Source organism: Simochromis diagramma, unplaced genomic scaffold (genome assembly GCF_900408965.1).
Source record: "Simochromis diagramma unplaced genomic scaffold, fSimDia1.1 OVJJ01000753.1, whole genome shotgun sequence".
NCBI lineage: Eukaryota > Metazoa > Chordata > Actinopteri > Cichliformes > Cichlidae > Simochromis > Simochromis diagramma.
Window position 1 is genome coordinate 2,897,537 of NW_024387523.1, and position 14,407 is coordinate 2,911,943.

At 38.2% G+C, this 14,407-nt stretch overlaps 1 protein-coding gene across 1 annotated transcript; it reads left to right on the plus strand.

Annotated features, from left to right (window-relative positions):
• Positions 1 to 623: 623 nt before the first annotated feature.
• Positions 624 to 13,856, plus strand: LOC120726718 (probable ATP-dependent RNA helicase ddx6). Its single transcript, XM_040020544.1, has 13 exons — positions 624 to 786; positions 2,911 to 4,037; positions 4,129 to 4,233; positions 5,094 to 5,223; positions 5,759 to 5,905; positions 6,066 to 6,160; positions 6,272 to 6,394; positions 6,803 to 6,931; positions 7,201 to 7,317; positions 7,578 to 7,641; positions 7,743 to 7,844; positions 8,747 to 8,960; positions 9,779 to 13,856. The coding sequence occupies exons 2-12, from the start codon at positions 3,795 to 3,797 to the stop codon at positions 8,953 to 8,955; spliced, it is 1,464 nt and encodes a 487-aa protein (XP_039876478.1). The 5' UTR covers positions 624 to 786; positions 2,911 to 3,794; the 3' UTR covers positions 8,956 to 8,960; positions 9,779 to 13,856.
• Positions 13,857 to 14,407: the final 551 nt, after the last annotated feature.

The window sequence follows — 14,407 nt, forward strand, 5'->3', positions numbered from 1 at the left end:
TCATCCCTCTAGGTACCCATCCTCAAATTAACCCTCTATTATAGACACTCTCTGGGATGTAGGTTAGATTTTTTTTAGCAAGAATGTAGCTGTTGCTCCCTCAGTGTTAGCTGCCAGCAATGTTGCCTGAGCTAGGAAGCTTTTATTTACCATTCATCTCTGTACCAAACATTATGGGAAACAGGTTTACAATGTTAAGGAGTCAGAGCAGTAAGAAGTGCATATTTGAACTCATTTGAACCCATTACGATCGGTAGGTGATTGTAACCTTGAGCAAAGAATGTGTGGGCAAAGATCTAAAACAACTGTGAGCTGTGTTTCAGGTAATTAGGCACTTTTTGTGACTTTGTATAAAAGTCACAAAAAGGTGCGTTTATGACTGAGAAGAAAACTCTGGCTGATTAGATAAAGTACACAATGAGAATGCTATATTGATCGCTTTACAGAGCTTTTTTTATATTCAACTTTTATTTAATAATTCCATAAAATATAAAAATAAACATATGAATAATATAATTATAGTTAAAAATATAAATCCTATGTAGCAGTAACTAGGTGCACCAGCAGGTGGCAGCAACGTCTTGGAGTCTCACGTGTGATAAACAGCAGGGAGACGACGAGGAAGAGGAGACGAAGAAGAGGCGACCATGTTGATTTAAAGGAAGAAGAAACACAATAGAGGAGATTTATATCCAGAAAAAAAATCAGTGATTGAAGCTTATTGTAAAGGAAATAGTTGATCGACCGCGCAGTGAGTGTTCCTTGCAGAAAAATAAAACAATAAAGGTAGGTTTGCGGAGCTTTGAGGCGTTTACTTTCTGTAAAAAAACATCTGAGTTGCTATGAGCAGATTAGCATGTAGCTAACGTTAGCGAGTGGAGTTATTTGTGCTAAATTAGTCCGGAGGATAGCCGTATTCCATGAAGCTTTAGTGGAAACATTGCAAAATAATTAACCCAGTCAAAGTACATTTTTATCGCATTGTTATCGTTATGATAAATTAAAAGATCATAAAAAGTAGAAGACGAACGAACGTTTTAACGGCTCAGTCGCTTGTTAACTTTAGCTCCGTTAGCATAACGTATTTAGTGTTTCTCCTTAGAGGCAGCGTTAATGTAAGATATTAATCAATAAATGAAGGTATGTAAAGTTTATCAAATCCATAGTAATTGTTTTGGTGTGTTAAAGTTAATTAATTTCAGAGTGCGTTTGGAAAACTGCGTGAAAATTAAGTTTAAGCTAATGTGCAGTCTGAACGGTGGAGGAAAAAAAACTTGGTAAAGTTATGACGCTGTGAGCAGCTTTTGGCAGTCGACTCAAACTGTGATTGTTTGATTTGTTTCAAGCTGATTTGAGCCTTCAGTAAAGGATAGACTCAATTAAAAAAAAAAAAAATCCTGACAGTTTGGGCTTCGTTAATCTGAGGGCTGCCACCTGGCAGGTTCACCTCTCTAACCTCGGAGTGCTGAAGCAGCGTGTCGCTTTCTGCAAATAACTGCCGCTTTTATTTATCACTGTTCGGGGCAAAAGTCGGCCAACTTTACTAACAAAAGAGCAGATTCTCAACAACTTTAACTAAAGGGGGAAGGGTCTGCAAGAAACCGAAAACGCAGTTTGAGCTTTTTAATAAAAGTGGCACAGCCTGTTGAGTATGGTGTTTTAATACGGAAATATTCAGTGTTTCTATATACTGAATATTCATTAGTTAGTTACTCTGTAGGTATTCTGTAATTAATCTGTATGCTTATAAACGAACTACTACTAACTGTTCACTTCTTAAAAATATAGCACTATTATTTCACTATGTTGCATTTAGCATCAATATTTAATATGAAATCACGTAAGAATGCTGCCAGTTTAAATAAAGAATTAATAAATATTAGTAACAGTAGATTCCAAAGAAAAGTCGGCTTTGATGATTTTTTTTCCCTGTGCATTTTTGCATCTGTGGGCTTTTGGAGTTTAACCGTTGGCAAATATGTGAGAATGACTGGCAGACTAGGTTTCTGTGTGGCCTGTTGTAGCTGCTGCTCCATTACTTCAAAGCCAACTGACTGTGTGTGTAACATTTCTTCAGAGACACCCTTAACAGAACAGATTAGACTTAAGCATTAGATATATGTCATAGGTACATCATAACCACAGACCCCTCTGAAACCCAGCTACGTGACTACATGTCACATTAGTGTATTTTGTGATTGATTTGTGTATTGTTTTTGACTGCAGGATGTTGGCGATAACTGTATTCAATAAGTTGAAATGAGAAGCTGCAGATCTCAAATTTTGTAGGGAATTCTGATATAGATGATCAGGCATGTCTTTGACACTCAGGAGTTTTAATCTCCTGTAAAATTTGATGGTGCGAATCCTTTTAATTTCCCTTTTGTTTAGTTAGAGGTAGTTTTCAGTTGAAACAGTAGTGGTTTATTGGTGGCATTATGAAAAGTTAAAACAGGATCTGGAACATCCCCACCTACGCTGTCATCTCTGCTGTCACAGATAACGAGCGCTGAAAGTAAATTTATTTACCAACAAAACGGAACAAAAAATATTTGTTAGTGTTTGGGTCTACTTTGGAGCAGGGCAACTTTAAAGCTATGGAGGCCACTGTGAGTCCTACCTGTTTTTATGCAAAGAAATCAAATTACAAGTAATCTGATAAGATGTTAAATATAGCAGCCTGATGGCTTTAAATGCAAACATCCCAAAAATGCCAAATTGTTTATTTATGAGATCTTGCTTCTTTTTCTCATTTTGTAATCATTATTTACCTATTTTGGGTTATGATGTCATCTTCAGTGCAACTGATGATCAAGAGAGTAAATAGGTAAACTAATTATAACTGGGACTTAGAGTCAGCTGTTCATGGTCATTTAAAAATGTAAAATCTCGTGCTTTTATTTCTTTTAGGTGAGGAGTCTGAGTTGTTGGCTTTGACTCTGAGGAGGCAGCAGGCGATCAGGCCACAACTCTCACACTTCAGACTGAGCTGAAGACCTGTAGTGTCGAAGGAGAGAGGGTCAAACACCTGGAGGAGAAAGGAAACTCACACCCCCCACACACACTGAAGACTCAGCAAGGGTGGAAAGCTTTTTGGGCTTTGGACTCAGTTACCCCTTGTGTGATTTTTGATTTCAGGATCCATTTTTTTGGAGTGACTTATACCCACACAGTGGAAATAAACAGAAAGCATTACGGACTATAATTTTGGGGAGATACTTGTACAAAGTTGGGCATTTTCTTTCCTTTTTTCTTTTTTTTTTTTTGTCAAGAACAGGGATATTGAGCAACTCTAATGGACTCAAAAGTGGAAATAAGAAATACTGTTCCATTCACAAAGAGAAGTTTAAGTATTGAAGTAAGATTATATTGAAGATCCCCAAGTTCAGATTGCCTTAGTTGTTCTGTTTCAGGACTTGAACTGCTTCAATACTTGTTCACATATAATTTTTCTATATTGTGGACAAGTATATTCATGCATATGAATGCAAATTTCTCTTCATTTTGAAGAGCTCTTCTGTAAAAAGTTTTTTTTTTTTTTGGTTGTTGTTTTGTGTACGTCAGTCACTCTGTTGTTGAAGGGGACCGAACTGCACGTACGTGTGTATATGTAAATACTACGAATCCACTTCTGTCGTCAGCTTTGGACTTCAAACAAAAAAAGAGAGAGAATATCGTTTGTTAATGCTTTATTAAACTTTTTTACATCTGAAGAGAATTTTTAAAAATTAAACCTAAGACGCAAAAATCTAATACTTCAAAGGACAGAAAAAAAGAAGACAAAAACAGGGAAAATGGCAACCGCCAGAACAGAAAGTGTGGGCCCGGTCGTCATGGGACTGAATAAGCAGAACGGGCAGCTCAGAGGGCAGACCAAACCAGCTGCAGTCCAGCCAGCACCAACAACTCAAGGAAAGACTTTGGGTGCTCCCCAGAAAGCAGGAGGAGCCTCTCAGGACGGAGGTGGTATTAAGTTTGGAGATGACTGGAAAAAGAGCCTACAGCTCCCTCCCAAAGACAACAGGGTCAAAACCTCAGTGAGTTAAAATTTGATTTCAGTTTCTTGTCATGCTTTCGCTTCAGACTAGTTTTCTCCTGATGTCCTAACCATTTCTGTGACCACTGCAGGATGTGACGTCCACAAAGGGGAATGAGTTTGAAGATTATTGTCTCAAAAGAGAACTCCTGATGGGCATCTTTGAGATGGGTTGGGAGAAACCTTCCCCTATTCAGGTATGCTCAATATTTATTATCATTTATCTTCTTTCCAAATAGACCCCATTGATTAACTTACAATTTTATGTTGACAGAAAACCCAACACATGTAACCATTCTGCTGGGCATTTCTGTATTAGACAAACACATTTGTCTGTATCCTGTTGTGTTTGTTTTTTTTTTTTTTTTTTTTTTTTTTTTTTTTTTGGGGGGAAAAAAATCATTTTTGACAGTATATACGCCAATATCAGTTGATTTGTGCGTCAGCATTTGACTTTTTAAAAAAAGAATAGGTGTTTTCATCCTGTTTCTTTTGTACTCTCTTTAAAACTCATCAAAAATTAACATTAAAAGTAAACATCTGCAGCACGGTTGATGTGGTTCACTTTTTAGATCAGGATTATTTCTCATTATAAAGTAAATCAGATTTATTAAACTTTACAAATCTTGTCTTTTTAAACAAATAATTTCCTTAAACTTTTAAATATAATTTACCTGAAAAGAAAATATAAATGTGAACTGACATAAAAATGTAACAGCCTGGTGACAAGACAAGTGAATTATTACAAGAATCTAACACAACAGTGGCTTTATCTCCATTACCTAATTTTAACTATCACTGTGGATGATGGGGGAAAAAAACCTGGGTTACTTGTACGGTCATACAGTTTTATACATTTTATTTTGTTTGTTTGATTTGAGAGATGCTTACACATGCTGACACAATTCGGGTTGTTTTTATGGTCTACCTTGAAAGCACAAATGCCATGGTTTAAACATGTAAGACAAAGACACACATTTCAGTTGTGTCCATAAAATAAAAAAGGAAAGTATGTTTGTGTAATGAGACAGACGGTTTGCCTGTTGGTTCCTTGCAGGAGGAGAGCATTCCCATCGCCCTGTCTGGACGGGACATTCTGGCCCGAGCCAAGAATGGAACAGGGAAAAGTGGAGCCTATCTCATCCCACTGCTGGAAAGGATAGACCTGAAAAAGGACCACATACAGGGTGAGGCACTGCCTTTGGTTTTATAGTTGGACTCCAAATATAAGTTTTACTGACTACAGTTCTAACTACTTTTTTCTTTAAGGTGTTTTTTAACTTGTGTTGTTTTGCTATGCTTCCATTTTACCTGACATGGCATTTCCTTCAGTTTGTCTAGGAAACAAAGCACGTGCTATAGAAAGAGAAGCTAATGCATCGTCATTGTCTCACCAGCCTTGTTTTTTCTGTTGGTTCTATGTTTTTCCTTCAAAGCAGATTTCACACATGCACTGCAGCCCAGATCTTTTCTAGGACTGAGCCAACAGGGATGCACCTCAGCCTGACATTAACCTTTAAGTTCTCAAGTGCAAAGTCTCTGTGATGTTTGAAGGCACAGCTAATATAGCAAGTGGCCATCTTTGTGCTGCCTAGCAGAAAGGACAACTGTAAAACTAAAAAGCCAGATTAATTTCATGCGTGAAAACAGCTTGTGGAATCACATACCATCTATCATGTTTGTAATCTCTACTACTTTTTTTTTTTTTTTTAAATTTTCCAGCCATTGTCATGGTGCCCACTCGTGAGCTGGCACTGCAGATGAGCCAGATCTGCATCCAGCTCAGCAAACACCTGGGAGGAGTCAAAGTAATGGCCACCACCGGGGGCACCAACCTGAGAGATGACATCATGCGTCTGGATGAGACCGGTAAAGATTCATATCAACCAGCTTTGTGGTACTTTTATCCATGAGAGGTTATGCAGGCTGTCACTCTGAATTCAGTGTGTTATCTGTTGTTAAATATTGTCACAAAATGCCCCGTAGAAAGGAAGTTTTGATGGTAATCATAGTTCTGTTTTCACAATAGTGCATGTGGTCATTGCCACGCCTGGCAGGATCCTGGACTTGATAAAGAAGGGAGTGGCAAAGGTGGATAAAGTCCAGATGATGGTGATGGATGAGGTAAATATGAGTAAAGTCATTTCAGAAACTAGCTGTTATTTTATGTATTGTGTTGTATCGTGTAAGAAAAGAGGCTTTCTTTGTGGTAATTATTATTCCGTTTCTCTTCAGGCGGATAAGCTGCTGTCTCAGGATTTTGTGGTGCTTATTGAAGATATTATTAGTTTCCTGGCCAAGAACAGACAGATCCTGCTCTACTCTGCAACCTTCCCCATCAGTGTGCAGAAGTTCATGGTGAGTAGACGGCTAATTACTGCGCTGCTTGTCCAGCCTGCTGGCTCAGAGCCACTTGGCTCCACTTCGCTCACACTGCAGACCGAGCTCCGCTCCTGTCGCGCCCAAATCTGTTTCTTTCTTTGTTGTGGACATTTCCAGGGTTGATTCAGCTAAAGCAAATTTAGTTTACAGTCACAGGATACGATTGCTTTTACTGTTTGTACAAGTCTTTTTTTGAAATTCTGAGTATCTAAGCAGGTACTACTTGTGTGGTGGTTTCAGTGACAGTGCATCCAAAAAGAAATTTCTCCATAAAGAAGAGCAGAAAATGATCATGACAGAAATGTCCTAGAAGCTTTTACAGTTCTGAAAACACATTTTTAAAAGCACTGTGTGAACTGTTATCTCTCTGTGTCTTTGCTGTAGGCCAAGCACCTTCAGAAGCCCTATGAGATAAACCTGATGGAGGAGCTGACTCTGAAGGGCATTACTCAGTACTATGCCTACGTCACAGAGAGGCAGAAAGTTCACTGCCTCAACACACTCTTCTCCAGGGTAACCGACTCTCTGTTAACTGCGGTTACTTTGTGACCACAAGTACACTTCTTTCAAAGTGATAAGTTAGCCCGTGTTAATCCAGTGTTTCCTGATTAAATTTTACTCCCTTTACCTTTATTTTTTTTTATTTTAATTCCTTTCTTTAAAAGGTTTTATCAGATAAGGAAACACAGGCTTAATTGCTTTTACTTTCCACAGATGAAAATGCCCTCAAAGGCTCATTCTGAGCTAGGAATAACTTATTTTTTTTCTCCTCTCCATCATAGCTTCAAATCAACCAGTCAATCATCTTCTGTAACTCCACTCAGAGAGTGGAGCTCTTGGCCAAGAAGATCACTCAGCTGGGCTACTCCTGCTTCTACATCCACGCTAAAATGATGCAGGTGAGAACAATGTTTTTATGCTAACAGAACATTAGTGGGCTCTCAAATGAATGACGGGCGCAAAATAAAAGAATACGCCTGCTCGTAATCCTCCATCTATATAAATATTAATGTTAGATTCTTTTAAAACCTTAAAATTACTTTGATCACGGTATTAAAATACCTGAATATTTCAATGAGGAATACATTTTCTTCAGGCTGAAGAAAAGCAAATCCCGATGTTGGATAAGTAATGATTTGCGATCATTTGTTTTCTCCAGGAATACAGAAACCGTGTGTTCCACGACTTCAGAAATGGACTGTGCAGAAATCTGGTGTGCACTGGTGAGTTTTAACTGGAATATCTACTTGTGCATCACAAAAGCCTCAGAGTTAATCCAGGATATGTTGTAGCACTGCTGTAATCTTCTGTTGCCTTCCAATAGATCTGTTCACCAGAGGAATTGACATCCAGGCGGTAAACGTGGTTATCAACTTCGACTTCCCGAAGAATGCAGAGACTTACCTGCATCGTATTGGAAGATCAGGTATGTTTTGTTTTTGTTTGTAAATGTAAATCATTCAAGCTTACCTGCTTTTTTTTTTTGTAAATGAAATTGTTTTCCAGGATGCTTGAAAGTTTATAACTGGCTTGTATTTAGCTAGAAACCATGGCGCACAGCAACCCCTGATGCACAATGAGAGAAAAGTGTTTCTTTTCTTATGTCACAGTTAAAACTCTCATTTTAACCATCAGAGGTCTAAATATCCTGTCGCTAACCCTAAAGCCACAGTTACAGTTGAAAAGAGTGTCATAGCTTTACAAAAACTGGTGTTACTGCCTGTAAGGATGACAGTGCTGAGCATAAACTGCTATTTGCTCTAACAATTGTCCCTGTTTTTAACAGAGTAAATGTCAGGCTTTAGCGCTTTAATCTGTGACTCAACTGCCTTCAAAAAGTACTTTTGTAATTTTACGTCCGTTCTGAACTTGTGAAAGCCGCCTCTGAAAAATATGGTCTGTGTTATGATACTATTTTAAAAACTAAACTGAAACGAGCGAATTCAATCTGCAAAGTAACTGAAATGAAAGTAAACACAAACCAAAATTTCCACATGAAGTGAAACAGGAAAAAGCAAACTAGTTAGAAAGCACAAAACTAAAGCTTTACTACAGGCTTGGACTTCGCAATCTGCATCTGTGACGTCTCGCCACGTGGCACAAGTTGCCAAATTCATGGGGTTGTTTTTTTGTTTTTTCATGTTTGACACGCTCACAGCGCTTCAGACTGTGACTGATGTCATGGTTTTGATGTTCTGATGTCCCTTGGGAACAGTTTCTCTACTGTACTATTTTATTTGATTATTTTCCCCCCACAATATTAATGACATACTTTGTTTTTAGTTTAAACTGGACATTGTATATTAACCACATTCTCATGTTTCTCAGGGCGCTTTGGACACCTGGGCTTGGCCATCAACCTGATCACATCGGAGGATCGCTTCAACCTGAAGGCCATTGAAGACCAGCTGGTGACCGACATTAAGCCCATTCCCAGCAGCATCGACAAGAGCCTCTATGTGGCCGAGTACCACTCAACTAGCGGGGATTGTGACGTGGAGGAGGTCGAGGAGAAGCGCCAACAGGACAGCACCTAAAACAGGTGCGATGCCAAGAAAAAGCGAGGTCTGTCTGAAATCATTCACTGCTGCCTATCCCGGGAGTTCTATGTATTGAGCTTCACAGCTATGATTAAAAGTAAATTCAGGGTGATAGTTGGTCAATATTTACCATGATTTTAAATGTGAGCAAGTTCATTTTAAAATGCTTTCCTTACCTTTTAAATATATAGTTTAGCATGAGCTAAATTAAATGGCAAGCAACTTTGGGCATGTAGAGGTGGGCAAAGCAAACTGCTGTAAGTGGTGAACTAGATTTCTAACATGGAGAAAAAAAACAGAGGTTTATATTAAAAAAAAATTGCCAAAGATTGCTAGATTTGTGAAAGATTTAGATCAGTAAAATGAAATGCTGTCAGAGACTACTCGCGCCTTTGTCTCTGTCCCAAAAATCATAACAGCTGTAGCTTTGTCAGGATGGACTAATCTGTTTGCACAAAAGCATGTGTAAAAAAATAAATAAATAAACACTTAATGACTGAAATCATGGAGCGAGGATCAGCTGATCCATGGAAGAGTTTGCAGCAACTTGCCTTACCAGCTCTGTGTTGTGTTTCTGTTTGGTTTTTTGGGGGGAGTTTTTATCAATGTGTGGCCTTTCACTTGCTTTATCAAAGTCATTCTTACCCCTATGAGGGGAAAAATGCCATGTAGGGTATAATCTTACTCAGTCTAAAAGAGTAAGACTCACTATACAGCCCACTCAAGTGAGTAGTGAATGATTTCAGATGCAGTGTGGCTCCTTGTGTTGGTAACTTGACTGACGATGTGCTCCTAATCCATGTTTTGTCCTCTTCCTCAGGACGCTGAGACACACCGGGCTTTTGCACAGACATCAGCGCTTGCACGCAGGCTTCAGGCAACTCTTCATTTTTACATTCGTCACTTGTTTTCCGAGCCTGTGGAATGGATGTCTTTAAAAAAAAAAAAAAAAATCAAACAAAAAAAGAAACAAAGGCTGTTTTTATTTTGGAGCATTTCTTTAGCTTTTCCTCAACAAGAGCTGCCTCATTATTTTATACATTTAGAAGTTTAAAGTGTGCTTTGCACCAAGCTGGGACCGTGAGAAAGCTTAACAATTCCTAGAATTAGAGAAATGAGCTGTTTTGAACCCGTCGCCTTTGGAGACAGTTTTCACTTCCAGCAGCAAAGTTGGTCTATTTTGGGGTTTTTTTTGTTTTCTTTTCTTTTGTTTTGTTTTTTTTCTTTTTTTAAAAGTGGTGCACTTACACCAGCCATCACTCTGTCCACTCACACTGCTGTGGTCACTTAAGTGCCTTACTTGACTCCCGTGTGCACTCATCCATTCATAGCCTGCTGCCGACTGTCACGCAGCAGAGTACGAGCACAAAGACGAATCAATAGTAACCCGAGTTTATTGAAACTTTAGTCATTATGCAAAGGAAAAAAGGACAACACACACACACTGCTCTCCCGCTGAGAGGTGTGCAGAAACATGGCTCAAAACCATCCTGAATGTGAACGTTTGTTTTTAATGTGAACGTTGCAATAAAAAAATAAAAAAAAAGGGCAGCTTTATTTAAATACTACGTGACTGTTTTTCCCTTCCACCATGAATAAAACATGAGCAGAGCTAATGTGAGAAGACGGCCCCTGTACTGATTCGTAGAGTATGTTGGCCTGCAGATACACACAAGCAGCATGGGAGATGAGTAGCAGCTTCATTAAATTAAAGCTGTTGTTCTTTTACAGCTAAGAAAAATATATCTATATTGACTGGTACATAGTGTAAATCTATTGGTCGCTGTAGCTGCTGGATGAAAATATGTTCTCTTTTCCTGAAAAGGATGATGCATTCAAGACTCATTCAAAACAGCTGATAAATGAACTTCAGCATGTCCACGATTGGTGCAAAACAACACTTTTAACTTTTTCTTTCCCCACACAGCTTCTGGTTTTTTTTGGGGTTTTTTTTGTTTGTTTGTTTTTTTTTTTTGTTTGTTTTTTTTAAATCGAGGAAACGCACGGTGGAAATGTGTTTTTAAGCCCTCATGACAAAATTAACGTCGGTGAATGTATTAGTTGCCAATAATAGCTGTGCAGCCCAGTGGTTTAATGCCAAGCTCTTCACGTTGCTGCTGCAGTAGAGGCTCCGCTTCAGGCTTTGCTTTAATGAAATACAAACTGGATGTGAGCTGGTTTCATGAACCACAGAGGAATGAAACCCGCTCAGTCTTTAAAAGACCACATATAAAGTCAATTGGAAACAACTAATTTTTTTTTTTTTCTCTCGTGCAGCAACAATTTTTTTTTTTTTTTTTTTTTTTCCTCTCCACAGCCTACACATTTTTTATTTTTATTTTTATTTTTTTTAAGTGACAATTTTTGTGAGGGGTAGATTTCTTTTAAGCAAACTTGTAGCATCTTTGAACAGGCAGCTGATTTTTTTTTTTTTTTTTTTTTTTTTTTTTTTTTTTTTTTCCTGCCCCCTCACAGATCATCACGAATTATTAAAAAGAAATTTTGCTTTTTAAGATTTATTTTTGTTGCTCTAAGCAGTTTGGGGGGTGGGCACAGGGTGAGGCTTTAGCACTGGGTAACCTTTGGCGTTTTTGGGGTGAGTTTTGCAGAAGCCAAGTGTTTTATCAGATGCTCACCGAGCATCTTGAATCATCTCTCTGGGACTTAAAGCATAGTCAAAAAGCATTGATTTTGTTTTATTTGTAATTTTTTTTTTTTCTCCCCCAGAAGTTGGGGGGGGGAAAAAACAAAACTTGTTTATGTTTTGACTGCCAGAGAGTTACAACAAACAAACAAACAAGAGTTTGTGGAAAGTGATGAAGCACTGTGATCTCCTTGAACCTGTTCAACGTTTGTGTGATGGAAGATCAAAGTGCCGTGATTTTTATTTTATTTTATTTTTTTCCCCCAGTAGGGCAATCTTTATACGAGGTATTCTGAATCATTTTGAGGAAAGAAAATGGTAAATGATTCATTGTTTACACTCGTTGTTTACAGTTATAAAAGGAAAAAGAAAAAATGAAAATGCTTTGCTTCATTGGTGGAAGAGGAAGTAGACTTGTATTGTTTCCTTTTGTTTTCCTTGAAATAGATTTTCAGGATTTACATTGAAGCAAAACCAAAAAAGTTGAATGTCGTGTGTGTGTGTGTGTGTGTGTGTGTTGACTGATCTGGGATATCTGTGTGTGCGCGTGTGTGTGTGTGTGCATGTAAGTTGATTGATGTGGGATCTGTGTGTGTGTGCGTGCGTGTGAGTTGATTGATCTGGGGTGGGTGTGTGTTTGTGGGTATGTGTGTTTTAAAGAGTGTGTGTGCAGTTGATAAGGAGTCATCGTGTTTACATGCAGCCTCATCCAAACAGCTTTATCTCTGTGGATAAATCCAACAGGTTCAGTTGATTTGGAGCCAAATTTGTTACTCATGCATGATTTTAAAAGAATCAAACTGACCTGTTGTTGTAGCTCGAGGCTGCGTGTACGCGAGCTTATCGTGCAGACTGTTTTGTTGGTCAAGTACGATGTCTTAAGTATTGATGTGGGTGTTTACAGTTGTCAGGGATGTGATTATTTTTTTTATTTTATTTTTTTCTCCTTTTCCTTCTCCTTTTGTTTTTTTCCATCTCCCGCTTGCTCCAGAAGTTGATGTTTGTGGACACACAAAATAATTTCTAATGAGATTTTCTTTTTGTTTTCTTTTTTTTTTTCCCTTCAGTGGTTTGTGTTCCTACTCACTTCCCTGACAGTCAGTCCATAAACTCCTCTGTGACACAGAAAATTAGATATTTAGCTGAACACCCGAGATCTTTGTGAAATGGTTGGATTTTTACTTTAGGGATGAGATGAAATGAATCTGCCAGCTGTTTCTTAGCTATATATTTGCTGTTTGCGCAGTCAGTTGTAACATTCTTACACTCTAAAGTAACGAGCGCAGCCTCATTTCGACTCAGTCGAATGTTTTGAATTGGGAGGGGGAGAGTCGTCGTAACCGATAGAAACTACAGCATTAAGTCGATGTTGTTGTTTTGTCGGGCTTAACCTGTCACAGAGGAAGTTATGCTGAATGTGGTCATGAATGTTGGTTTTTGTTGTCGTCATAAAGTCTTTGTATGTGAGTGTTGGCACTCTTTAAATGGAGTGCTGACAGGGGCGGGAGGCAGGGATATTATCAGAAACATATTCAAAGTTAAAATCAGAGAAAGGGTGAGGACTTGGATACTATAATGAATTTTCTTTTTTTCCCCTGCTGGTGTAAAACAAAAGTTAACATCTTAATGTGGACTATTAGTGTTAAAGGCTTAAATGCCGCTAATATTTCTACCGTGGATTTGCTGCACTAAAATAGACTCGACCACTGCTGCTGGAGGTTTTTTGCCAGATTTTAATGACACACTCAGCAGATTTGCTGTAAGCTGAGCAGCAGTCCCCCTGCAGCTTCGATGCAGAACAGTGGCGGTAAAATTAAAAGTAGATGAAGACAAAGTCGCATGAGTAGAAGTGGGTGCTTATGATCTAAATTGGCAGATAAATGTTGGTTTAAATTATCCTTTTGTTGAATTGTTCTCCTTCCTTGTACTTACTGGTACTTTTTTTTGGCCCTGTTTTCCTAAAACCATGACTAGATTGGACTTGAATTGGTATAAAACAAGATTCCATGTTTCCTCCCTCTTTCCCTTAATTTCACCCATTTTTATTTTCACTGAAATGGTTTTGATTGGATGACATTTAAAAACATGTCGTTCTTCCATTGTTACTATTAAAAAATGCTTTTGGGTTTCTTTGCCTACAAAATGCATTAAAGAGGCACAAGGTATATTCCAGCAACTCTGTCCTCAATTGTTGTAACATGGAAACGCATATTCAGGGCCTGATAAGAAACTCAATAAATTGACCTGAACTTTACTGGCTGCTGTTGTTGGCTGTTTATTTCTCCACCTTTTTGATTCCATACAACTTCACACATACTTTAGATGAACATCTGTAGCGACCTGATGGGACCAAGCTAAACATGTTGTGCTCTGAAGACGCCAAAAGAAGCAGAAAGATCTGAAATGTCAGATTGTTGGATTGTTGGCAGTTCTGATTCCACAAATGTTTTTCCAGGATAATTTTAGGGCCTCTAACAATCTGATGAGTCAGACACTGAATTTAAACATTTAGATTTTATGACTACTGAGCTATCCAAACCCTAGTGATATGCTGTATTTTGGGGAGAGAGGTGGGCAGATCAATACAAATATCGATAGTGTGGACACTAATGCTGGTACTCGTATCTGATTGATATTAGCACAATGGGATTAAGACCTTGTGTCTATCCTCTAAGTTCAGTATATAACCCATTTTTATCTGCATGTGAATTGTGGTAAATAAAATATTTTTGGGGAAATGGAAAAGCCACTCCTCAAACATGCATTATGAAAAATATCTGAACATCTATTTTTTATTTATTTAAG